Source organism: Strix uralensis, chromosome 1 (assembly GCF_047716275.1).
Source record: "Strix uralensis isolate ZFMK-TIS-50842 chromosome 1, bStrUra1, whole genome shotgun sequence".
NCBI lineage: Eukaryota > Metazoa > Chordata > Aves > Strigiformes > Strigidae > Strix > Strix uralensis.
In genome coordinates, this window is record NC_133972.1 from 81,338,615 (window position 1) to 81,365,016 (window position 26,402).

General features: G+C 43.3%; 2 protein-coding genes across 3 annotated transcripts; one reads left to right on the forward strand and one right to left on the reverse strand.

Moving 5' to 3' along the window:
* Positions 1-2,904: 2,904 nt before the first annotated feature.
* LOC141945233 (tubulin beta-1 chain) lies at positions 2,905-5,649 on the forward strand. Its single transcript, XM_074873076.1, has 4 exons — positions 2,905-3,042; positions 3,673-3,781; positions 4,053-4,163; positions 4,375-5,649. Exons 1-4 carry the CDS (start codon positions 2,986-2,988, stop codon positions 5,433-5,435), a joined length of 1,338 nt encoding a protein of 445 aa, XP_074729177.1. The 5' UTR covers positions 2,905-2,985; the 3' UTR covers positions 5,436-5,649.
* BPHL (biphenyl hydrolase like) lies at positions 5,595-24,562 on the reverse strand. 2 transcript variants are annotated; one of them, XM_074873100.1, is made up of 7 exons: positions 24,266-24,562; positions 21,102-21,205; positions 18,356-18,522; positions 13,639-13,792; positions 11,234-11,362; positions 8,514-8,637; positions 5,595-6,015 (listed from the first exon to the last, which is right to left on the reverse strand). In XM_074873100.1, the coding sequence occupies exons 1-7, from the start codon at positions 24,352-24,354 to the stop codon at positions 5,928-5,930; spliced, it is 855 nt and encodes a 284-aa protein (XP_074729201.1). In that variant the 5' UTR covers positions 24,355-24,562; the 3' UTR covers positions 5,595-5,927. The 2 variants fall into 2 exon arrangements, with proteins under 2 accessions (XP_074729201.1, XP_074729191.1); XM_074873090.1 differs by having other exon boundaries at positions 11,231-11,362; positions 24,266-24,559.
* Positions 24,563-26,402: the final 1,840 nt, after the last annotated feature.

Genomic DNA, 26,402 nt, shown 5'->3' on the forward strand with positions numbered 1-26,402 from the left:
CACTAGGACAGTGACTCTATGCTGCTCCTGGATCACCTGACTCTACTTCCATGTCCTGAATGCTGCTTTTTCACATTTGTGTTGTTGCTCAGGAGCTCCTTGTTCATCCACACAGGTCTCTTGCCACCTCTACCTGATTTCCTGCTTGTTGGCATGGACCATTCTTGAGGCCAGAGGAGGTGATCACTGGAAGTCAACCAGCTCTCCAGGACTCTTCTTCCCTCCAGGACCATGTCCCACAGGATTCTTCCAGATACCTAGCGAGGCTAAAGTCTGCTCTCCTGAAGACCAGGGAACTGTGATCCTGCAATTTGCCTTGTTCACTTCTATCAGGATCTTGAACTTCACCATCTCACAGTCACTGCAGTCAGGGATTCCCTGAGCCTTCACAACCCTGACCACTTCTTCCTTGCTTGTAAGTATCGGGTCCAGCAGAATGTCTCCATTTTGGACTCCTTGATTATCTGTGTCAGGATGTTATCATCAATGCACTCCACAAAACTCCTGAATTGCTTGTGCCCTGCTGTGTTGTCCCTACAGCAGACAATGTGGAGGTTGAAGTCCCCCTTGAGGACTAGGGCCAGTGAAGATGAGACTTCTTCCAGTTGTCTGAAGGTCTTATCTACTTCTCTGCCTGATCAGGAGGTGTTTAGCAGATACCCACTAGAACGTAGCACATATTGGTTTGCCAACTAATCTTGACACTTTACATCTCAGCTGGCTCATCATCCACCCCCAGACAGAGCTCTGTGCATTTCTGCAGCTCTCTCACACAAAGGGCAAGTCCCCTTCCTCACCTTCCCAGCCCATCCTTCCTAAAGAGCCTGCATCCCTCTGTAGACTAAGTAAAAACATGTTTGGTTTAATGCTTAAGCTATAGTGACTCTTAAATTTAGTATCGAATGTACTGCACTGATCTTCTAAGGAGAGCCACTAAACATTGGCTCTATTGTGTAAGCCTGATACTTTGTATAAACGATGGAGGCTTTGGTAATGATTATACCCTTGAAGAGGAGCTAAAAGACTGAAAAGAGGGGCACATCCTGCCCCAGAAGGCACCAAAGGCTGGATGATTGCCTGAGAAGCATGCAGTCAGCCAAAACTGGTGGTAACTGATGGAAAGGTAAAGATGGCAGGGGAAGACCGTGACCACTGACTCAATTTAAGACCAAGAAGATATCCCCCCCCAATTTGAGTTTGCACAGAATAATTAAAAGACACTCTAAATTGAGATGAGGCATGTTGTTAAGCAGTGAGCGACAAAGCAATAAGAAACTAACCAATCGTCACTACAGTAAACGTGTATTTGTGTAGTTTGAAGTTTATAAATACATTGAAGTTCTTTTGTGTTGTGAGCTAGCTTTGTGGAACTACCACCCAGCACCCCTCTTTGCGCAAACATGGAATAAATAAATACCTCGGCTCTGTATGTAAGGTTGACTTATTGCACACCGGGTACCAAACCCTGTTTGAGAGACACCACCTCCATCGCAGCACTCCAGCCGTGTGAGCTGCCCCGCCACATCTCTGGGATCCCAGTGAGACCATGGCCCTGCAACTGCACGCAGATCTCACACTCCCTGCGCTGATTGCCCAGGCTGTGTGTGTTAGCGTAGAGGCGCTTCAGAGAGGCACCCAAGCCTGGTGATTCCCAGGAAGTGTGAGAGCTTGCCCTGCCATGCTGTCCCCTCGGCACTTCCACGTTGTGCTTGAAAACGAGGTACATCGTTTTGCCTCCTCTTTGCCAACCCGGTCTATCACTTCCTCATTTGATTGTGGGTTGTCAACTCCCTTCCCTGGTCCCAGTGTAAAGCTGTCCCCACTAGGCTGGCCTGCTGTGTGGCAGTTACTTGCACTACTGAAAAATTTACAGCTGTGAATTGATTAATGTTTTAGAGTCAAGTTCAATAGTTTCTGCACAAACCATTATAGACACCACTGAAATTTATTTCGGATACTCTCCATGGCAACAACAGATACAGGTGTGCATCTCAGTTGGTTCAAATATATTGTTCTCACTATTGCTCTGGAACTGTCCCTCCTCCCTCGGTCATTCACCATGTACTTAGCTTGGTTTATTTCTATGAGGGAACAAGCAGGATCCAAAACCTATTCAAAATGAGGTGCATGGCAGGTGTCTATTAAGACAGAACATAACTTCACTTACAGAAAAAAAGATATCCTATTCCTATGGGTGTTCAAACTACTGTCACCACTGGGCCACTCCCAGTAAAAGCCATTCTTTAGTAGCAGCGTAAAGTTTCACGCCAGCCCTCTTTGCTCTGCACTTAGAGCCCCACATGCACAGGTCTGGCAGCACTATCTAAAGGAGGGTCTCACTGCTTGAAAGTGGCTGTGGGCTCCGTCATCACCACCCAGTCCCCACTGGTTTCAGGTGCCTGAGCTGCGGCAAGATGATTCTTGTGCTTAAAACATATCAAAACACGGTGAAGCAGGCCTTAGCTAGAAATACAGGCTCGAGGGTGCTAATAAAACATAGCAGTGCATGCTTTGCTGCTGCGGTGCAGCAGAGGCGGAGGAAGTAAGGGGACCAGCTCCAACAGGTATGCCAAGAGGAGTTAGGTTTTTTTGGTTTGGGTGGGGTTTTTTTCCACTTTTTCAGCCCAAGACGCACCACGCCTTGTCCGATTCCGGCTTTTCTCTCGCCGGCTGAAGGCGACGGGCCTCCAGCGCCCCAAGCCAGCCGCGCTCTGCCCGCGGAGGGGCCCGGGTCCGGCTCCCCGTCGCCCGCCGGGCCCGGGTTCAGGCCCCGCCCCGCCCCCCGCTGCGGGAGACAATGCCGCAGCCCCGCCCCGCCGCCGCGCGCCCATTGGCTCCGCGCCGTTCCCGCATGACGTCACCGGCGGGGCGGGGCGCGGCCCCCCATTTAAGGTGGCGGCGCGGGGCGCGGCCGCTGCAGCGGCGAGTGCGGGAGCGGGTGGCGGAGGGATCGGCGGCAGTGGGACAGCGGCGGACACCGGCACCATGCGTGAGATCGTGCACATCCAGGCCGGGCAGTGCGGCAACCAGATCGGCGCCAAGGTATGCGAGGGCGCTTCCCGGTGCGGGGCCCCAGGATCGCCCCCCGCGGGTAACGCGCAGCCCCGTTCCGGAATGAAAAGCGGCGCGGGGCTCGCTGAGGCATGGCGGCTCCCGCCCCCGGCGGTCAGAGCCGCGGCGGGGCTGCGGGGGTGCCCGTGCTCCGGTCACTGCCCTCCCCTCCCGCCCGCGGCAGCGCCCCGCCGCCTCGCCCCTCTGCAGCCTCGGCGAGGGGTTGTTCCCCCGAGAGGGGAAGGAGGGGTGTTTCGGTGCCGCGGATGACCCCCTCCCCTGAGGGTCCTGCAGGTGTTGCCATCTTGCAGGGTCTTAAGCCGCTGCGAGACAATGGGAGAAGAGCAAATTGAGATTCCCTGGGAGTGTCATCCTTGGGATACAAGCTATAAAAGAATTAACTTGCACTTCGCTGCTCTCCAGCTGCCTGTCTGCCCTCAGCTAATTCAGCTGCTGTGGCCAGGGAAGCCCTGCTGCACCCACTCGCCTTCCCCCCGGGCAGCTGCCCTGCCATGGGAGGGAGCGGTCAGGGCCACGGCACGCGCAGACTGCGCTGGGTGTGTGTGATTGGCACTGGCCAGCTGTGGTTAATAACTGCCCTCTTCCAAAAATTTCTTCTAGTTCTGGGAGGTCATCAGCGATGAGCATGGCATCGACCCCACCGGCAGCTACCACGGGGACAGCGACCTGCAGCTGGAGAGGATCAACGTCTACTACAATGAAGCTGCTGGTAAGTGACATGTCTGCTTCCTCAGATGTCTTTAAACAAATGGGGCAGACATGCCAGTTCATTGAGGCTGGAAAAATCCCTGAACAAGAGCTGTCATCTGCCAGTGACTCCTCTAAGAGAGCTTTGTTCTTAGAATGGCTCTGATAACATGGTAGTCTTGATCAAGACAGCATGTGTCTCCAACGAATCGCAGGGAGGCGGCAGGGAGCCCAGCCGGGCTCCTGGGGCGCTGGCTGCGGGGCCGTAACGCTGGCGCTGGTTCCTCCCGCAGGTAACAAGTACGTCCCCCGTGCCATCCTGGTGGACCTGGAGCCCGGCACGATGGACTCGGTGCGCTCCGGCCCCTTTGGACAGATCTTCCGGCCCGACAACTTTGTCTTTGGTGAGTGAGTGTGGCAGGGAGGAGTCCCAGAGCGGGAGCTCCCAGCGTAGAAAAAGCTCAGAGGGAGCATGCGAGTGACCCTGGGGGACCCGAACCCGAGAGGACAGTGGGGGTGGAAGCGAGGGGCACAGCCCATGGGGCGGGAGAAGGGGGATGCTCCGTTCCTCCGCGGGGCACTGATGTGGCGCCTTGCTTCTGGTCCTCCCTCTAGGTCAGAGCGGGGCGGGCAACAACTGGGCCAAGGGGCACTACACGGAAGGTGCCGAGCTGGTGGACTCTGTCCTGGATGTGGTGAGGAAGGAGTCGGAGAGCTGTGACTGCCTGCAGGGCTTCCAGCTGACCCACTCGCTGGGCGGCGGCACGGGCTCCGGGATGGGCACTCTCCTCATCAGCAAGATCCGGGAGGAGTACCCCGACCGCATCATGAACACCTTCAGCGTCATGCCCTCCCCCAAGGTGTCGGACACGGTGGTGGAGCCCTACAATGCCACCCTCTCTGTGCACCAGCTGGTGGAGAACACGGACGAGACCTACTGCATTGACAACGAGGCCCTGTATGACATTTGCTTCCGCACCCTGAAGCTGACCACTCCCACGTACGGGGACCTCAACCACCTGGTGTCGGCCACCATGAGCGGCGTGACCACCTGCCTTCGCTTCCCCGGCCAGCTGAACGCCGACCTGCGCAAGCTGGCGGTCAACATGGTGCCTTTCCCCCGGCTGCACTTCTTCATGCCGGGCTTCGCCCCCCTCACCAGCCGTGGCAGCCAGCAGTACCGAGCCCTGACGGTGCCCGAGCTGACGCAGCAGATGTTCGACTCCAAGAACATGATGGCCGCCTGCGACCCCCGCCACGGCCGCTACCTGACGGTGGCCGCCATCTTCCGGGGCCGCATGTCCATGAAGGAGGTGGACGAGCAGATGCTCAACGTGCAGAACAAGAACAGCAGCTACTTTGTGGAGTGGATCCCCAACAACGTGAAGACGGCCGTCTGCGACATCCCCCCGCGCGGCCTCAAGATGTCCGCCACCTTCATTGGCAACAGCACGGCTATTCAGGAGCTCTTCAAGAGGATCTCGGAGCAGTTCACGGCCATGTTCCGGCGCAAGGCTTTCTTGCACTGGTACACTGGCGAGGGCATGGATGAAATGGAGTTCACGGAGGCCGAGAGCAACATGAATGACCTGGTCTCCGAATACCAGCAATACCAGGATGCCACTGCTGATGAGCAGGGGGAGTTTGAAGAGGAAGGAGAGGAGGATGAGGCTTAAGTCCCCTGGTATCAAAGGAACTTTTGTAAAGCAGGCATGTGTACTGAATGACTTCTGATAGTGGTGGTGAAGCATGTTCTCTAGAAACTGTGTACCCAATTATCCTCTCAGCACTTGTAACTTTGACAGATCTCTCAATGTAACAGTTCTGAATCCCAGTTATTACAATGTTTTTGTCCTTTAATGTTAAGAGCACATAAAGGCATGTATTCTAGATCATGTTTTCTGTCTTTTTTAACACCTCTATTGGACACAGAACAGCTATTTGGTCTTTGTGACAAGAAGTAAGTTTAAAGAAACCCTGCAGAACAGTGGTGTGCTCTGATCCACTGAGGCTTATGTTCTCAAAATGTATGGTTCTCATGCAAGTATCTCTCCTGTTTTTTCTTACAGGACTCAAACCTACCTGTAACTTGAATGAAAATGGAAAGCCAACTAGAAATTCCTAAACAAGGCAAGAACAAATGCCTCTAAGGTGTTTTACAGTTTAAGTCAGCGTAGGAAATCTTCCACTTGTCTGTTGAAGTCCTCCGCAAAACGCAGGTGTAGATTATGCTTTCCTTCTGGCATCAGAAGCAACCTTAAAAGAGAAAAATCAAACACTGAATATACATTATATTCTGTGAGCATAAGTAATTAAAATATTTGTTGCCTTTTCCTTGCTCTTGGTTACCCAAGTACAGACCTAAGTAACTCTTGTTTTAAGTACTATCCTTATCTATGTGGTTCACGTTCTGAACCACAGCAACAGTTGAAGCAACAAGCATGCTACTTGCCCCATTCTGGGGAGGATAAGCTTAAAACAAATTTTTGTGTCCTAGACTCAGTTTCTAGGAACCTTTTTGGGGGTTTGCAAAGAAGATAAGATTTCAAAACTTAGGTGAGCAGGATGCATCTTTGAAAGGTAGGTGTGAAGTACCTGAGCTCTTTTGCCTCTTTTGGAGAACAGTGGTGTGCTGGGCAGTGAAGACATGGAAGAGATCACTACAGAAACACAGATTTCTTGTCACCACCCAAACTTCTTTAGTTTTTGTCTAATCTTTCTGCAAAAAGACAATCCAAAACTAACACCATTCATTCATTCATGCATTAAAGTAAAAAGGGAAGCCAGGACTTCTTCAGCTATAACAAGCTTAGGTAGGTTAATCTTTGTAATACTGATACGAGTGTGACAAGCCTAAAATGCTACTTGCCATTTTTTTCTATCTTTTCTAACCTTTATGCATCAGGTATGTACTTCTAAGACTTCTTTTCTTTATATGGGGGTGGGAAATTCTTTAAATCATTTTATCCTACCACATACAGTTTCAACATGCAGTTGCAACAGAGCTAAAACCATCCTGACTGATACTTTGCTATGTTGCCTTCGTGCCATCTAAGCCCCACTACAGCAAGGGGGATCTTTCTTTTGGTGGGTGACAAGTGCTGTTTTGTCTTGGGGAAAAGAGCAATAGCATGTGAACATACCCAGCTCTTCTAGCACTTCTGTCTGAATTTCATTAAGTCTGTTTCTTCAAAGACCAAGCAGCACATAGTGCTATAGGTTTGTACATCTATGCTATTAGCTACTGCTGTTAAGCCACTGTAATGCTACCTAACTCCAGCCATACTGTGCGAATACAGAATGATGGCACACTCTTTCACCCTGAAACAAGCAATGTATCTGCACTGCAATCAGCAAAAGCTTTTTCTACTTTACTACTAGATAAAAATCAAAGCAAGAAAAGCTGATGGTAGAAACGTGTTACTGAAAATATGCTAAATTGAAGGTTTTCCCTTGGCTTTGCAATGGAACATGTCATCTCCAGTGCACCAAGGGAAGAGGGGGACCATGAACCTAAATAGTAATTTCTGAGAACAGCATTAGTCTGATTTATTTTCTGATAAATACTCATACAGCAGAGCACTTCAACATGGAGACATGCAAAAAAATCACTTTACATTTTATTGGATAGCAACTTCTAATGCAGTTTCTTCCTTGGCTTGTCTTCCAAAAAGAAGCTATCAAATCCTTGTCTAGTTTTGGTGATGACTTGCCTTAGTCAGCATCTGGAGCATTTCAGAGCTCAGTGAAACCTAACAGGATGATAGGTGCTCTGAGCAGGGCATGTGGGAGTAACTAACTAGCAGACATGGAATAAAACACCTGCATGTAATTGTTAGGAAGGTCTCTTGTTCTCATCTTTCCTATGGTATAATGTATTTCTATGAATAGTGGGCCTGACTTTGAGATAAATATATCACTCAATTTTTCACAGAGATGACATCAATGAAACAGTTCCCTACACTCTGCATTCATAAAAATGGGGTTTGTTGTCCTAATTCTCTGCTCCAGTGTTAATCATCACAGTCTGTTATTAAGTAGTAATAGAACTCCTGAATTTGTGTGTGAATCTATGAAGAAAATTCAGCTGGTGAAATCCCAGCTTTTTATAGGAAGCATTTCTGGAATTTTCAAATGAAGCAGATGGTGCACTGAGATTTTTCTTGTTTATAAAGTAATATCTCTGAGCACAGTTGTACATTTTTTTTTCTCGTTCTGATTTTCTTCAATGAAAATTCATGGGACAGTTGGAAAAACAAAATCTTTGAGATGGTTGTTTAGATCAACAAGGCAAAGCAAACATTAGTATCCTGTGCTTCTCTCTAGTAACTGGGACACTCTCTCTCCATTCACAGCATCTAAGTTCACTCCTCTGCTGAATGGGACAGAAATTAGGTCTCTTACAGCAAAAGGAATGCAATGGCCGCAACGGAAACAGAAGAAATGTGCTTGTTTTGATAAATATTAGGGAGTGGTTCTGTGTGTGAAGTGGAAAGAGGAAAAGGATCTTAACTGGTTACTCTTGGAGGACTTTAGGGAGGAGCTTCTTCAAGTATTATGTTGTTTTATATCACAAGAAAGGTCCAGCTACACTGTTTGCATTGTAACTTGCTAGGGAAGTTTAGAATTGCTCCGTCTGTGTCTGAGATGACCTGTCCAAATACTTTTTTTTTTTTTTTTTTACGCTGTGGGTTTGAACTGCCTCATTTCTTTTCTTCAACAAGGGTTTATAAATACTCCATCATATAACTTACTGAGAGCCTTTGATGTGCTTATGAATGTATTCTGCGTGAGCTTGTGGAACCAAAGGGTCTTTCTCACCATGAATTATAAAAGTGGGACATTTAATATCTGGCAGCAACTCTTGGCAGATATTACCTAGGGAGAAAATAAATGAAGGTCACACTTTGTTTTAAAATAGTATAAAAGACTGAAACTGCTTCTGTAAAGGACTGTGAACTCCACTGGGTTCTAGCTATTGCCTCTCCTTGTGGATAGCGTGCAATTAATCTACAGAACTATGTAATCAGGACTATAATTAACATTTCTTTCTCCAAAATGTGACTTCACTGAAATTTGCTTCATTAATGGATACTGGCACAAACAGATAGAGCGAATGAAGTACTTCTGTCCTACATTTCCCCCAGGTTCTCTGTGACTGTTCAAAGCAAATACATGTATCTCTTCCCTGGCTTTGTTCTTTTCAGCCTTAGAGTCTCATGTCCTTCATGTTAATGCTACATTTTGTTACACCAGTTGTCAGGTTACAAGATTTGCTACTTTTATCAACAAGTTACCTTAGGTTGTGCTCATGCCTGTTCTACCTTCCAGATCCTTTGCCGTCTGCAACGAATAACCATTTAATACAAATTGGACTAAAATTATTCAAAGGTTATTCTCTCTGCCCATTCATCCTACAGAACCTCAAGAATAATTTATACTTACTAGTCTTTAATCTCACTAAAAGTAATTTTAATGCTTTTCCTTGAAGACTTTTATATTTTTTTCCCCCTTTCTTTTTTCCTCATCCATTACTAACGAAGTTTCCAAACTCTTTGCCCAACTTCCCATGCTCTCGCAAGAGAATATTTGGCCAAAACATACTTGACGAGTTTTATGTTCCATTTATCTTTGAGCTAACTTTTTCCTATTTGTAGTTGTCTCCTTGCAGCTACCAACAGCTGTACAGTTAATGCTCATATACACACACTTAGCTCTAAAGTCATATGCTGTTTCACAGAGTTTTTTTAATTGTTTGGTTATTTATGTAGTCTTAGTTCACAGTTCTACTGGTCAAATATTTTCATTTAGAACATTTCACCCTCAGTCTTCAAACACCTGCACAAATGTTGACTGTTTTGCTGAACAAGTAACAAGTAAATTGAGGTTATTTACCTAAGGACATAGTTGGCAGTCAAACTATTATTTCCTAGTTTCCAGTCCTAATACTGTTCTGCACTATACCCACTAGATTATATTTACTCCAAAAACACAGAACAGCAAGAGGAATCTTGAATTTTGCAGCTTTATGCAACTTAGTTTCATTAAGTGTTGGAACCTTCTAAAAGTTCATTTCTTACAGCATTTTACACTAAAACTGTCCCATTTGGGGCAAATAATCCTTTTATTTAAAAAAGCTTGAGATGAGTTTTTGACAAACAAAGGCTTTGCTGTCCTCCTTTTATCTCTGATGGGTTTTATCAACCCCTTTTCTCATATTTGCCATGTCTGCACCTTTTGTGCACTGTCTTAACTTTAATTCCAAGGAGGCCTGCTCATAGTCTAAGTTGCCCTCTCCAAGCTAGGCCTGGAAAAAACCTGCTGCTCATCTTTTTTAGCAAATATTAGGCTTCTCCCAATATCTGACTTAGTTACAGTACTTAGGTAATTCAGCTCCTTGTTACATGTCTCCAGGTGGCTTCTTTTTCACAGTCACTCCATCTCACAGTGTCTGAAATGTGCACAGGCAGTAAAAGGATGTCACAGCTAGAGTTTCACCAGCCTGGGCTTTGGAGTTAAGAATAAACTAGTTTTAAGGAGATGCACTTTAGAAAGGGTAAAATAAAATTGGATCGTAATGTGTTACAACACTCTACTGGGAGAAATTCTAGTACCATGTTGCTGATCCTTTGCCAAACTTTATGGAAAAAATACGAAATGAAGGAATCTTTTCCTTGTAGTACCTGCTGCCAGTTAACATAGTCACCTCCTGTGTCTCATTATGAGAGCTACAGGAAAATGTATATAAGAGAATTACGGACCGCTTATGTATTATGTATTTCTGCTTTAGGCAAATTAAAAGCAATTCTCCTGAATTCAAACAGAACTGCAGGTTATTATTCATGGTATCATTGGCTGCAAAAGTCTATGTAGAGTAATTGCAGAAATATTCAAACATTTAATAATTCTATTGTCTAGTTTAACTATTCTTTTTGGATTTTTAAACACTTAAGCAGTGTCATTAGAGTTTTTAAATCTATTTTGCTAATTCTGAGTTCTCAAAATGTGAACTTCCTTCTTTTACTACTCATATGCCATGAGGTTTGAAATAGTGTTTCAGCTCCTGTTTGCAGAAACTGGAATGAACATGCCTCACTTCTGGGATATCTTAATAGTGTCATCAAGAGGAAATCCTTCAGCACTGAGAGAGAGGAGAGGAGAAAAAAGCTTGAGCAGAATCCCTCCTGTTCGGTCTGCACAAAAGCAATGATTTAATAATGTAGTTTCATGGTGGAACAAGAGGAGAGACTCATCAGCTAATGCTTCCCATAAATGTGTTTTCCTCCTGTACCTTGCTGGTTCTGTGAACCATCTACAAAGTAATTGCTTTATTCATGAGTGTGAGTCAGACCTAGCTTTTAATGCCATATGCAGAGTCCTTCCTTTACTGGCTGCTGGGAGTACTGTTAGATTTTTATCCAGAACTGTCTGCTACTATAATTGCTTCAGTTTGACATTGTAAAAGCCTTACCACCTGATTTTTCAGCAAAGCGAGATATTCCATCTACCCAAGCCTCACAGGTTCTTGCAAAGTACTTATGTCCATACATATCTTCCAGTGGTTTCTTGACCTTTTCACTCCATTTTGAAACATCTCGGATGCCTACATAAAATAACATTGAAATACATTAAGTCCTTTCCAGCAACAAGATATAACCCAGTATTGTCAACACCTAATATGAGTAAGTTTTCAAACCAGACTGCAGTTGTGTATTTCAAACTTGAAACTGCACTGAATGGTTTTAAATAATTCATAGTACAGAAAGGGTATAAAAAAGGTAGTTTTACGATTTATGCTGGGATCTTTGAGCTGCAGAAGACTGTTTTGTTATTACAGTCACAAGGAACAACAGAAAAAAAATTAAAATCAAAGGACTCAGTCCTAAAACTTCTGATGTTTCTTTTTGGAGGGCTCACAGAAGAGGAGCTCAAGGAGGTACCTTGTGTATAAAAAGGGGATTGTTTTATAACAGTGTGCCAGAGCTGGCAATTCTTTATTATATCATTTAGCCTTTTGCTTTGGCTCATGGATGGTAGTTCTTCCATGGCTCCTACCACTATTCAGAGGAAGGAAGCTCTTACTAAGGCATTCCAGCACGCTGACATCACAGTACATTTGCCATAGTCTTACAGAAAAACAAGCAACTCTACTTAGTAGAGTCCTGTGACTCATGGCAGGCTGGCTAAAGCTGTACAAATAATCTGACATTCTAGTTATTTGTTTATCAGATCTACCTATTTTCTTTCCCCTAAAATTTTCAGGACTGCTCACAAACCAGATATCCACAAGGGTGACTTTCACTAAGCTACATTTCAGCTGTACAGCTTTGTATCAATAAAGCCCAAAACAATGTTGGCATAGTAGAAAAATACTGAATCATCAAACAGCAATATATGCCACTAGCAAAGGTTTTAATTGGTTTCAAATGGGATTTAAGGGAAGAAAGGAGTGAGGTGCTAATTAACAAACAGAACCTGTCCAGCCAAATGAGCAAGGTAGCAGTGACTGAAAGTTTTATAACAGCATCTGATTGGGAAGGAGTTGGCTCACCCCAGGCTAGTAGTTACTGAACAGCTGTTTCCCTGATAGAATCTACTGTTTTATCCTTGCAGCTGGCCTTAATTTAAAAAGTGGGGGGAAGCCAATGTTGAAAGGGCATAGATACCAAATAAACACCTTTCTCTCCTACCAAACCCTCCACTGCAGCTGAGATGTGTTGATGGGCCTTTTGCAGAAGGCTTGTGCTGCTACTCTCTAAGTTCCATCATCCAGAGAGGAATGCTGAAAGCACCAGTCCACCAAGAGGCCAAAGGTCAGCATTGCTGTGGGTGCTCTGTGTCAAGTAAGACTTCTTTTTTTTTTCTTTTTTTTTTTTTTTTACATTTTAGCCTCTTGGCTTATACTGACACAGCATGTAAAGAAATAAAGCAGTACTTTTACAGAGCTAAAAAGCATCTTCCTTACTGAACTAAAAAACATACTACTACTGCCAATGAAATTGCTTTAGTATAGGTGAGGTAAGTACACATGTGCAATACATACACTTGTAATTTAGCTGAAGCAAGGCAGATTTCACAGCTGGTATAAATCAAACTCCAATCACTTAAATGAAATTATACTGGTTTACATTTGCTGAGAGCCTGCATGGTTAACTCTTTTAATTTCAAAAGGAAATAAGGTCTCTTTATGGGTTCACTAACAGGTTTTGCTATTTTCCTTTAAAGTGACAAATGGCCAGATTCTATTTCATGTGAGTGGAATACGGATCAGAAATCCCACATTTCTTTACTTTGCAAAGGTTTTGTAACCACAATAATTAACTCTAAAGGAATGCAAATTAGAAATGCATCCTGGGACATTTACTGGAATGATTCATTTAATTCCTGAACACAAATGGTAAGTTATGAGCTTGTTTTCTTACTGGTTATGTATTTTATAGGCCCTAGAGGCAAAACTTGTTATGTGCTAGCCCAGTGATTTTCTGTGGACCTTGTCTAAAGATTGTGCAAGATGTGAGAAAGGAAATCAAGCCTAGAATCAGTAGTATTATTTTCAATTTGTTTTTAGGAACCTGTTACAGCAACAAAAATTGTACTTTCTGAAAACTACCAATAAGCTATTATAGCTAATGTTTTTTAGCAGCTGTTGGTAAGGACTTTTGAAAAATTCCATTATATTACCTTTGGAGTAATTGTTAGGGAGCTTCTCACTATGACTTTAATTTATCCTTATACTCAGCAACTTGCTAAATTTTCTGTCCCGTTTCTTTAGGTTTGTTGTGTTCTCAACTCTGTTTCAACTGTTACATGACTAAGAACCTTAGGTCAAGAAGAAATTAAAATAATTCTTTTAGGATACGATATTCAGCTTGTACATACCATTATAAATTCTCACATCCTCTTGAGTAACGCTGGTGTTTGCTCCCCAGACAACCAACTTGTGGATAAGAGTTGGATACTTTGCGGCTGCAATGAGTGCTGTAATTCCACCATCACTCCACCCCAGCAAAGAGAACTTCTTAAATTTCAGTGCCTTGATTTTGCAAGAAAGTTATATGTCAATCACCATCTGGTTTTACAAGCAATATCAAATATTTCTTGAAAACTAACAGTACAGATTTAGACACAATACTATATAGTTGAACTATAGTTAGCTTTCATAATTAAAAAGTATAATTTTCCTGCTATATGTAAAAATACCGAAGAAAAGGTCAAATATTTAGAAAACAATAAATTATACCTGCCCTTCAAATTTTCTATAGCTATTTAATAAAACAGGCAGTATCCATATTAGATTCTTGCTGCATTTTAAAAAGCCCTCTTGAAATTAAATGTTTATTTACAACAAAGAGTAAAGACCTTTTTGGAGAGTCTGATGGTATCAACAATCTGTGAATTCTCTTAGTATAAAGTTGGCAAAGACCTATCACAGTGTGGGATGGCAGGTAATCCAAGATCAAGATGAACTTAAGAAAAGAGAAGTTTAAGACTTGAAAATGGAACCCAGTGATCTAATTTACTGATGCTAGCTGATCTAAAACAAAAAAAAAAATCTGCTCTGTAACAACGAAAATATGCTTAAAGTATTTACTACAGGATTGTATCAAATTTTAGTGCCTAATTCACATTTTCTGAATCACAGAATCATCTAGGTTGGAAAGGACCTTGAAGATCATATAGTCCAACCGTTAACCTAGCACTGACAGATCCCAACTACACCATATCCCTCAGTGCTATGTCAACCCGACTCTTAAATACCTCCAGGGATGGCGACTCCACCACCTCCCTGGGCAGCCCATTCCAACGCCCAACAACCCGTTCTGTAAAGAAATGCTTCCTAATATCCAGTCTAAACCTTCCCTGGTGCAACTTGAGGCCATTACCTCTTGTCCTATTGCTTATTACTTGGTTAAAGAGACTCATCCCCAGCTCTCTGCAACCTCCTTTCAGGTAGTTGTAGAGGGCGATGAGGTCTCCCCTCAACCTCCTCTTCTCCAGACTAAACAACCCCAGGTCCCTCAGCCGCTCCTCGTACGACATGTGCTCCAGACCCTTCACCAGCTTCATTGCCCTTCTCTGGACACGCTCGAGTACTTCAATGTCCTTTTTGTAGTGACGGGCCCAAAACTGAACACAGTAATCGAGGTGCGGCCTCACCAGTGCCAAGTACAGGGGCTTTTAAGTGTACATTTTAAATGTCACTTCATGGTGAATTGCAATTCAAAACATTAATAATGAAACTCCTCCTTCTCAAAAAGGAAGGCTCAGGGCAAAAAAATTGACAACTAAGACCTTAATTCTTTCTGACTTGTACATTGCTTTCCACTAGAATTTGAAACTCTTGTTTCCTCATATACTACAATTTGTAGTAGAGGGTATTGGCAGGGACAGGAGAGAAGATTTTGTGTGTGTGATGTTCAGTGGGGAAGGTAAAGGCACTCAGGAGCAAATGATTCTGAAGGTTATAGAGGGATGATATTTAATGGTTAAGCAGTATCAGCAGTTTTACATACAGAAGTCTCAGTTTGTGAACTTTTTTGCAGACAAATGTAATAGGTTTCAAAGTTGGTTGGTTTTTTTTATTGTTTTGGCTTTTGGGGGGGGGGGGCTGGGGGCTGGTGGTGGTGTAGTGTTGTTTTGTTTTTCAGAAATTACAGCCTTTTAGATGTGATTTAGATGTACTCTTGGAGGAAAAAGAGCAAGTTAGTTGAACTGAGTTGTTTTGGTTCCTGGTGTTTTGTTGTTGGAAGTTCAGGCCTGCCTTCTCTGGACAGAAGAAAGTGAAAATGCAAGCAATGAGGGGAACAATTTGAGAGAAAAAGCATTTTCTAGTCTGCTTGCATAACTTTATCAGTCAATTCAATACCTAGCAAATTTCTTTCACTGCAATGCTTTTCTGGTTTTGTCTTCTTCCTTGGTATTAGGCTCACTGTAATGTTGTCCAACATTAGATTTCACTCTGCTAAGCTATAATTACTAAACAGAAAAGAAATAATGTAGGGGAAAGAAAAGGACATGTAAAGTAAGAGCTGACAGCAAGAAAAGAGAACCTTGAATTTTAGCAGCTGATCAAGTTGGCCCTGGCCTGCTGGAAAAGTAGTTATCTGTGACCAACTTTCAGTATGGTGCTGCTGAAGGGTTACTGGTGTCTTGGCAAGTTTCAGGAGTTGGCAGCGGTGCTTGTAAAGCTTAAGTTTTTGCTGTTGCTGCTGCTGTTTCCCTACTGCCAATAGCAAATTACGATCTGAAACTCGGCTGATGGATGGAATAGCTGATTAAAATTTCTGTTCCTCGTGCCAAGCTATTTGCCAGTGCTTCAACTGAGATCTATTTGCCTCCAGTATTTTTCTTGTTTACTAGCCCTTATCTTGGTGCATTCCTTGGGTTGTCTCAGGATGCCTTTCCAGCAGGAGGAATTTAATTTATCTGTTGCAGCCTTCCACAAAACAATGTGATGTAACAGATGCGTTGGACATGGTATGTGTGCTTCCTTGCTTTAATCTTGAACTACTTACACTACTGGCCTCTACCTAACGCTGGCAATAACCTGAGAACTGGTTGCACAGCTGAATTTTGTGCGTGATTTTGTCCTGGCTTCACCCTGTGAGTAAACAAAATCTCTTTTGAAATCACCTCCTCTATCCAGGCCTATGTGAAATGCAATCAAATGATCACATGTGCTATGACAGAAGTAGCTTACAACTGTGAGTTGCAATACAACAGCACTCTGCACTGTACACTTTCACTGGATCACAGGGAGTATATCACAAGTAAGGGTTGCAGCTGATCTACAAAAACTTGGAGAAGGCCAAGCTCATCCTTTCACTAGGACAGTAGCTCTAAAAAGTAAGAACCTCTTAAATATCAACACTAATTATTTCCATAATGATTGTTTTAATGCTATTGGCCTTTGCTAGTATTAGACATTGGGATGGAGTGCAGCAAAGTGGACTTATTTGCATTATACTCCTCTCCTTTTACTTCAAGCAAACTCCTTCACAGAACACATACAGTGATACAGAGCAGTCATCTGGATCAAGGGGCTAAATACTCCGCAGAATTTCAACTTTTGCTATTTCACAGAAATCTTGCAGCACCCACAGCTCCAGCAGAGATACCAGAATATGAGGGACCCTAGAATAAAGGTTCTGAAGACTCACTTATACAGATGTGTTTTTTTGGCCGTGTGTAGGCCAGATGATGTATGCAAACCGTACATCATGATAAAGCCCTCTGCAGGAGTTATGACACTTTTGTTCTGAAAATCCTAGTTGTGATGATTCCTTGGGATTTGTGCTATTCTTTATTATGCTAAAATAGAAGCAAGTTACCCATGCTTGGGAAGATTTTAATAATTTGCTATTATATGCTTGTATCAATAAACATCTACAAAAATCCCCAGGATGCTGTCTCATTTGTTTGGGCAGCTTTCAAGGTTGGTAGGCGGCTGTTCTGTTTGACTGGAAGCTACATGGGGGCAGCTATTTTGCATTTATTAGTATTTGAACAGAGGCAGGAAAGGAGGCTACAACCATTGAGACTGAAAATTTGTCACCGATCCATAGCAGCACCTTTGTTTTCTTCGATAGCGTAGCAGAAGAAATTGGTGATTTACAGTGCAGAGGGATTGCTTTTATGGTTAGAGGGCAAAACTGTGTCTTAATCCTGATTCTGCTGTCAGATTGATTTTGTTTCGCTATGCAGAATATTCCAGGAAGGCTGCATTTGCAGTTTCAGATGGCTTTCTGCAAGGTTACTGCTTATTACAGAAATACAGTTGGACTTACTGTCTGAATCTTGTCTCATATTTTTGGAATTTTAATGCTCTGCCAACTTTCTTAATATGGCCAAAGAGATTCTATAGCTTAATATAACAAAGCCAAAATATTAGTTAAAACTAAACCAGAAAATAGTGTTAGCACTTATAGGACAGAATAAAAGAGGAACACAGAAACACAGGTTTGAAATAAAAAATTCTGCAAGACGGAGAAGTAAAGAATATGACCTAAAGCTGTTATTTTATAATCACAATAGTTGTATTAGTTATTAAGTCCTGGTATGATCCCAGGAACCCTTTGATTTCCCACAAAAATTATTTCAGTAATATGCTGTAAAATGCAAAGTGTCAAGTTAATTTTTAGAATCAAATGTTTTTGAAATAGGCTGCTCAAGACAAAATGCCAAGATTCTAATAGCTAGAAAATTTTCTAAGAGCCTTTCACTACTGTAATCCCTTCAGTTAAACCACTTAGCATAGACTTTGGTTTTTACACATACTTTACCTAAACTTACATGGTTCTTGGCTGCAAACCTCTTAGGGCAGGGTCTTGGAATAAAAACATATTGCTTTATAATTAATTCCCACTGCTGAAGCTCTAGGTATATTGCAGAAGAGATGGAATAAGAAAATATTTTCCAGAATACTGTGCATCTGCTCAGTTTTAAGCCTTCATTTGTATGCTCTTTTGCATAACTTGCTGTCTGCTGGAAACAACCTGCTTAACAGTAATCTTCCTTCTTCTCAGAGTTTAGGAAAACAGCTTTTATATAGATAGAGATATATATAAAAAACAATAAAATCTCAGAATAGATTTACCTGCATAAGATCCACAGCATCTTTTGCATCCCTCTCAAAGAAATCTGGAGGAAAGTCTCGCGATGGAGGAATGGACTGTCCGTATCCCCGAGGATCCCAAGCAACAATTGTGAAAAGTTGCTTATTCATAGACTTAAGCTGTGGTCCAAAATCAGTTTGACCACTCCCTGAAACATCATCATTTTCAATTACAGTAACCACCATAATAAATACATAGTATACATACTCTAAATGGAGACCTGGGGCAACTTGTACCTTAATTCTAAAAAAGAGATTGTCCACCAACTGAAGTACACTTTATCTCTAATTGTAACTAACAATTGCAACTCTCAGGCAGGACACACCACAACAACAATCTTTAGAACTATCTGCAATACACTCAGAGCAAAACATTTCTGGTAGGGATGTAAGCTTACCAGAAACTGTGGACTGCACAGATGCCTTAATACAGAATCTTAAACTGAGTTACTTGGGTAGGGATTTACCCTTAACAGATTTAAAGCACTAGCATGGTCGTTGGTGTTTATCCGGAGAGCACAGGTGAAATTGAAAGAGGAAGAATATACTGACTCTAGCTACAAATTTGTAGATGAAAAGCACTGTGCAAGACAGTTGTTCTTATTTGATAAAACATTTCTGTGAGAATATTGGTGCTTAAAGCTGAGCTTTACATACTTTCTTTGCCTGAGGAGACAGTGGTGCCAGAAAAGCACAAAACTCTAACTTTCGATTGTTCTAATACGTATGTTACATGTAATAAGTCAAATATAATAAGTCAAATACAGCAATTTTTCTGATGCAGAACGGTTTCTTTTATTGATGGCTCAGACCCTCAAAGGATTAAAAAAATTAATTATTCCAGTCTATTGAACTAAACTGTATGAACATTAGCAGGAAGGTAAGACTGCGATTTACTTTTTATTTGCATTATGATCATGTGGTAACAGTATCATGTGCTACTTGTTTAAAACCTGTTCAGATCTAATATATTCAAATGATGTAAATCAAATATCAAATTGGCTATCTGTTGTTACATTAAAAAAGCTGTTTAAGGGCATTTAAGATTTAGTTTTGCTAACCTGAAGAAATATGTCCTCAAATACCTTCTCCTACACCATCAACTGGTCTAAATGATAAAAGAGGCTGTATATAGCACGCTAGGATGAGCTGACTACAGCTTGGCATGATCTCTTGCAACATCAATTAATAGCTAGTGTCAGAAGCAAAATATCAGGTTGTTTGAAAAATACCAATGCAACCTGATTAATACTAATCACATTCTTACAGAGGCTTTGTATGAACCTCTGCACTATCACGCACATGCTTGTTATACTATATTTTTTGTAACTTAAAAATACACAAGGCTGAGAACATATCTGAATCTGTTTTCTTGGTTTTCTTAGTATTTTTCTAGTTAGAAAGAGAAACATCACTTTTGTTTTAATGTAGTTTACAACTAGTCTAGAGACAGATTAATTCTGTTGACCTAAAAGCACTTACCTTGTTGCCACAACACACTTATTAGTCTGTTAGGCAGCCTGTGTATTAATACTGCAAGTAGTATAAAACAATATTGAAAACTTGGTATCGGTACAAAGGGAAGAAATATGTGACAGTCAGAATGTAAAGATCACCCCCATATGTTGCCCCAAAATATTAAACCATAAACTTTGCCATTATTAAAATCTAAGCCTAACTATTACTGTTTGTAATAGTGCTAACTCAACAATAGCAATGTACACCTAATAATGATATTCTCACAACTGAAGAAATGCATTATTTCTATTTAAAGTTAGTATTGGCAACAGGATTACTAGTTTAAAAAACTGTTTAAAATGAATAGGTTAAAACATATGACTAATAAAGCACCCCTAGCATTAACTTTTTTCCACCCTCCCCTTGAGAATTCTTTGAAAGAAAGAACCACTTCACGAAGACTTGAAAATATTGCTGCCAAGAAGAACAAATGTTTCCTGCTCTTCAGTCCTTCACAATCTATCGTCTTGACCCAGCAATTGTTAAGCATGAGCCCAACTCTGACAGCCTGCCATGAACTGCTAGTAAGTCTGATTGGTTCTTTAGAACTGCAAGAACCCAGGAAAAAAAAGCTTGTGTTAATTTTAAAAGGTTGTTATCAAAAGCAGTGATCTCGATGGACAGATATCACTTAGCTAGCGGAACCTGTTGTTCTGCTCTCTAAAAGCCATTGAGAATCCTAATGATGTTGTCCTGAATAACCAAAACATGAAAATACATTTTTAAGCAAAAAGCAAGTCTCAACTGTGCCTTTTTCGCTATGATATTAAACTGCAAGTGCTGCATTATGCATATTAATTCAATTGGAATGCACCTACTTTCTAAAAAGGAATGCATAATTCAGTCTCTGTAACAAATATAGCTGACCTGATTTTTTGCCCCCCGTGTTATTTTGCACCTCATGTAGCTATTTATCACCTGTGCTGGGCATCCCCTTTGCACAGTTAAATCCAAAAGTGCAAGTGACTATTACACCCGTTGAGACATTGTATAAAAGGTGTCTGGTGAGATAAATGCAACCTTTAAAACCTGTTAACAACTTGAAATAACTGTCTCTTCCTATCTGTTGTATGTGTAGCAATTTTTTTTTAATGACAAAGCTCCATAATCAGGTGTTGAACATATTACAAAATAGTTTTGTGCATTCTAGCTTGAGACAAGATGGCAAGAGAGATGGTTGCTCTACACAGATAAGACAAAATCTCCAGACCTAGCATTCCGGGAAGTAGAAGAACTGCATGGCTTCCTTCTCCTGTCTGCTGATAATGCAGGTGGACTCCATTCACGTGGATTTTGGCAGACGTTATTGAAGTACTAGGGATGGGGAAAGGGGAAAGAAAAAGGAAAACATTCAGACAGTTGATTCTCATAACTACACGGTCATTCAAGGAAGATAATTACTTTTTCTAGATATTAATGACAATACAGTGAGATTTAAATGGGTCACTTGCCTTTCATGGATGCACAGAAGACTAAATAAAAAACTTGTCAGGAGTAGAGAAGTATTCAGTTGTGACCACTATGTAGCATTTGCACATAGGTTTCACAAATGTAGTTAAATTACTGAAGTTAAAGGGGAGAAAAAAAGTCTTGCTCTGCAACAAGGGGAATATAAAAGCAGCTTTACATGGCTACAGAAACATATTGAAATACATACATTAGAGAGCAGAAACCTCATTCTGTCACATCATAACTTTTGAAATGGCTGGTGTTCACCTTATTACTAAACTGAGTCTCTCCATCTGCCAAAGAAACCACAATCTATTGTTACGGCTTCTCATGAACCAGAGGGTCTACAATGAAAACCACCTTGTACTGAGATGAGGGTGGAGAAGAAGAATATGATAATAATATATGTCAGTGTAATCTCAGCAGGAGATAATGCTTAACTGGAAAACACCACATGACCAGAAAAACCCACCCACTGGAGAAGTATCACAGAAACCGACTGCACAGGCCACCTCTCAACCCTGATCCTTACACCCTTACATTAACCTTCAGTACAAAGCAACACATATGTGTAAATGCAAACAGGTAACCTGAGATACTACGTCTAGATATAAACACCTAGTGAGAAAACGGAAGTAGCACAGGTTGAAGATATCTTCTTAACAATATAAACCATTACATCTGTTCTCCCAAGCAAATTTGTACCCTAACAGTTGCAAGACATCTTTTCAACAACCTAACTCATTTTAGTTAAAGGTAATAATATGATAAAAAATTTGCCATTTGGTTGTCTAAAGGTTAACTCTCATTCCTTGTACTTCTCAGTTTACCTAGATTTAGATATTCTTGCCCTATGAATTCAATCAGTGCGAATTTCACATGCATACAGAAATGCTGTTTTCCAATCTTATATGTAACAATCTGTATTCCATGATATACATTGTGCAACTTATTAAAAATTCAGTTTTAACATATAAATTCCAAACTACCTGCAGCACATAAGCAGTCCCACCCATATAGAGTTTAAAATGGTGGATTAAAGGTAAAAAATCCCGTAAACTTAAGGAAAATGAACAATAGCTTGCAAACTCAGGTTCCCAATACGTAAGCAGCAGATAAACCACAGAACCTGTTCAACACAAAGCCATGTGGATTTTACATATCATCTTGGTCTACATAACCAATTATGCCACATGCCTAAATATAAGCTGTGACTGTGCAGAATGGGATCAGCTCCTTCTACCTGTACAGATCCAATTTGAGAACCAGAATGCAAATGCAGATCTGCATGTCTTTGAACTGTATTCTTGCCGTTGTGTCATTATAACTTCAGTGAGTTTTGCTGAATTGTTATGCAATCGTTATTCAAGTGATTAGTTTGACTGTAACATTAAATGTCCTTTAAGTCCATGTATCACACCTGAGATGGCTATACACAACTTGAATTCTGCACGTAGCATTTAGATGGCCTTTTCAACCCCTTTTTGAGTATCTGATTTTTGCTTTTTTCTATTTATAAAAGAAAATGGGCTTTGTTTTTTTTTTTATATACCATCTTTTGGTTTCTCATTCATTTCAACAGGTTATTTTATCGTAGTTCTCACCACAGCAAATGAGCACCTTGCTCTTATTAAATTTTATACAAATATTATTTTTTATTCTGATTAATAATTGTCAAAAACATTTCCAGTTCCTAACAAAACAGAAATCATCACCATCTTGTCACTTTTTTTAAAAAAGATTACCAACATGTAGTTTTAATAGACAAGGGATGTATATTCTTCTTTCCTGATTCAGATGCAAGATTTTTTTACACAGTTCTTAGGATTAATTATTAACATCAGGGGCCTGAGAATTTTGCAGAGTTTGTTATGCTTTTCTATTCTTGGATTGTGCCTCAGTGTAAAGTCCAATGGAATCCAGCAGTTTCACAAAGAGAGTATTTTCAATACTTTCTGGACTAAGAACAAACGAGTTGTGTTTTTTTATGCACTGAGAAACTGTACTGGAACTGGCTATCCCTAAGACAGATTTGGTCTTCCTCACACCAAGTTTCTGTGAGTCTGAAATCACTCCAGTGTGCTTGTCAGCATGATGACTTCACTTCTGTCAAGTTTTCATGAAGACTGCATTTCCCATTGATTGGCATAATTAGAAGCGATATCAAAACAGAACGACCCACTGTTTTGTAACTGCATTAGTGATGTTAATGTTTATAGCTCTTCGGGAAGCACGGGATATGTACTGCCTGCGTTTACCAAGACAGCACAGATGCAGAGTAGGAAGGTCTTGTACGGTGCCTTGCTTGAGGCTGCACCTCACCTCATACTCTGTAGGAGCGCAGCTTAATCTGGGAACTACCTTTCTGTTCCAGCTGTGCTACGATACGACCTAGTCTTTATCTGTGCGGGGGGGGGTGGGGGGGTGAAACTATGGTATTACATCTGTTTTCCTTAATGGGATTTGCAGAATAAGCAGTATTATATACGTTACATATAGGCATTCTCTTTGCAACCTCGGCGACATCCAGGTTACCCGCAGGTGGCAGAGAAGCAGGTCCTTCAGCAAAATGGACTCGCAGAGGGCGGAGGGCAGACACCGAGGAGAAGGCGCTGCGGAGCCCGGCTGGTGCAGCTCCTTGCAGCACAGGGAGGCACCTGAGGAAAGGGCTCTTCCCTCCCGGGCCCGACCAACCTCCCGCCTAACCGCAGAAGCGGGCACCTCAGGCTACTGCCGCCGTCCCCCCCCTTGTCACCCTCCCAAATACAGTGCACACCCTCTCTGTTAAAACGCCTTCTTCACCACCACCCCCCTCCCCGATGACACCCCCCCGGGCCTGTCGAAGGTCTCCTTCCGCAGGCCCCGGGCGGAGGGGAGGGACGTGGGAGCCGGGGAAGGGGACAAGGAAGCGGCTGTGGATTTTACCCGTAGGAGGCGGCTGGTCCCCGGGGCGGGAGCGGCTGCAGCAGCGGCGGCAGCGCCCGGAGAGCCCAGCCCGCGCTCCGCCGAGCCATTTTGCCCCCCGAGGCCGCTCCGCCCTGTCAGCTCCGGGCCGCGCCGGTGCGTGGAGGCCGGTGCGGGCGCGGAGCTGCCCGTCAGGGCGTTGCGCTGGGCACCACGGCCGCCCCGCTGAGGGGGTGCCCTGGGATGAAGGGCGGCCAGCGGGGCACCGGGCGCTGAAGCCCCGTCCCCAGGAGGCCGGAGGGAGGGCGACCAGCGGGAACCGCCCGGCTGCTGCCCGCGCTGTGATTGGCGGCCGGAGGTGTCACTCAGGGCAGGGCGGTGCGATGGCGGCCGTTGCTGAGGGGCGGGTTTGGCCTCGGCCGGAGGGCGCCAGTGAGGGAGCGGCGGGGGTCGTCTGTCTGTCCTCCCGAGTCCTCTTCCCCACACGCAGTGTGATCCCACCTGCCACCCGCAGAAGGGAAAGCGCTGCCCCTGTTCGAGGGCGGGGGCTCTCTTCAGGGCTCTGTGTGCCTCAGGGCACCGCCAGCTGTGCCCGGGCACTGCGGGAGGCAGAGGCCCACCTCGACACAGCTCTGCCTGGGCTGTCTGCAGGGAATGAAGATCCTGTCCCGGGAGATACAAGGGACCAAGTCGCAAGCTGCGCCTCCAGCTCTACCCACGATGCAAGGAGCTCCGTGGACTGTGAGAAGACAGAAGACACGGTGGTCATCTGTGACTCCAGGTCTGCCTGGAGAAAAGCTCCCTGTGCAGCTGGGGCAGTTGGGACAGTGAGGGCAGCTCTGGGGACTGCAGCTCCCTTAAGACGTTGTCTTCGGCATGCTGGCCTCAGGCCCTCGGCAGGAATCATTAACTCTCCTCGCCAGTGTTACTTGTAGGGCCTGCTTGTGGGGAGAGCACTCCTCTCCTGGCCAAGGGCTTTGGCTGGGCAAGTGCCCATACTACTCAGGGCCAGCCACCTCTGGAGCAGCCTGACTGCCTTCATTCTCCACAGCACTTGCTCTTGCTTTCCTCTGGACTTCCTCACAGGTTGCTCATAAAGCACCAAGGAGACTGACCGCTTTTCCCAGTGTCTGCTGTCCAAGTCTGGAGGAGGATTGACCAGCCTGAGTCACAGCTGACCAGGGTGATGGTGGAGAGGGCTGTGAAGGTAGTGAGGAAAATAGCAGAAAGCTGTAGAGCTGGTACCAGGCTTGAAACAGAGCTAGCAAGCGAAGTCTCCTGCCTTATACCTGGATGAGAGGGGTTTCCTCAAGACAGGTCAGTGTTACATATTCACACCGGCCCAGCGGGAGCTCAGTGACTGCCCCGAGAGTGAATAGTTGTCAGCCTTCCCACTCCATTGCCATTTGTTTGCATGGGACTAACAAATTTTAGAGGTGAATGACACTCACAACAAATCCCAGTGTATAAAGAGATTAACTCAACTGTGTGAGCATCCTGGTTCAGTTTATCCCCTGAGCAGATCAAACCATTTAAGATTACGGTCTTTAGTGTGGCTAATTACAAGCAATCCATCATCAGGACAAGCTGCCTTCACTCTTGCCCAGTGACATCTACAAGTCCCTACAGTTTCCTTGGCTCTTAGGCCACTTTCAGAGGCTCATCTTTGTTGTTAGTGCCACTGTTTGCATTTCCTTCTGGTGGAAAACGGCTGGAGGTGATGACTGACTATTCTGTGTTTAGAAAAATAGGTAGCTTGGTCTTCTGCTATGCAAACTGTTTAGTTTTATTTGTTTGGTTTTTTTTTTTTTAATTCTGCAATTCCCATGAATAAAAAAGGGCTCCTATCTCATGTATCACTATCAGCTTCAGAGGGAAAGCTCTCAAACTTGTATGCAGTTTCAGTTCTGTTAAATGCCTTTCAGTCTAATAGTCCTACGTATTTTCTACCTACTATGGCTGAAGGAAACGTAACAGTTTCTCAGAAACTGTGCTGAAGAACTGAGGGATAAGGTACAAAGGGTTCACTATACAATGTAGGGCAGGGGAAAGAGGTAATTAGAAAGGTAAAACCAGAAACGCTCAAGAATCAGATGATAGAAAAGGGAGACGAGCAGATGTATGTACCACTTAGGAAAAGGATGGGATAGTTCCAGAT

Excerpts from the sequence above, each read along its gene's own strand:
- LOC141945233 (XM_074873076.1), top strand. The coding sequence starts at position 2,986 with ATGCGTGAGATCGTGCACATCCAGGCCGGGCAGTGCGGCAACCAGATC. Across the intron at positions 3,043-3,672 it reads GCAACCAGATCGGCGCCAAG|TTCTGGGAGGTCATCAGCGA; the intron begins GTATGCGAGGGC and ends AATTTCTTCTAG. Across the intron at positions 3,782-4,052 it reads CTACTACAATGAAGCTGCTG|GTAACAAGTACGTCCCCCGT; the intron begins GTAAGTGACATG and ends TTCCTCCCGCAG.
- BPHL (XM_074873090.1), bottom strand. The coding sequence starts at position 24,354 with ATGGCTCGGCGGAGCGCGGGCTGGGCTCTCCGGGCGCTGCCGCCGCTG. Across the intron at positions 11,363-13,638 it reads GGATGTGAGAATTTATAATG|GCATCCGAGATGTTTCAAAA; the intron begins GTATGTACAAGC and ends TATTTTATGTAG. Across the intron at positions 8,638-11,230 it reads CTTTGCTGAAAAATCAGGTG|GTAATATCTGCCAAGAGTTG; the intron begins GTAAGGCTTTTA and ends TTTTCTCCCTAG.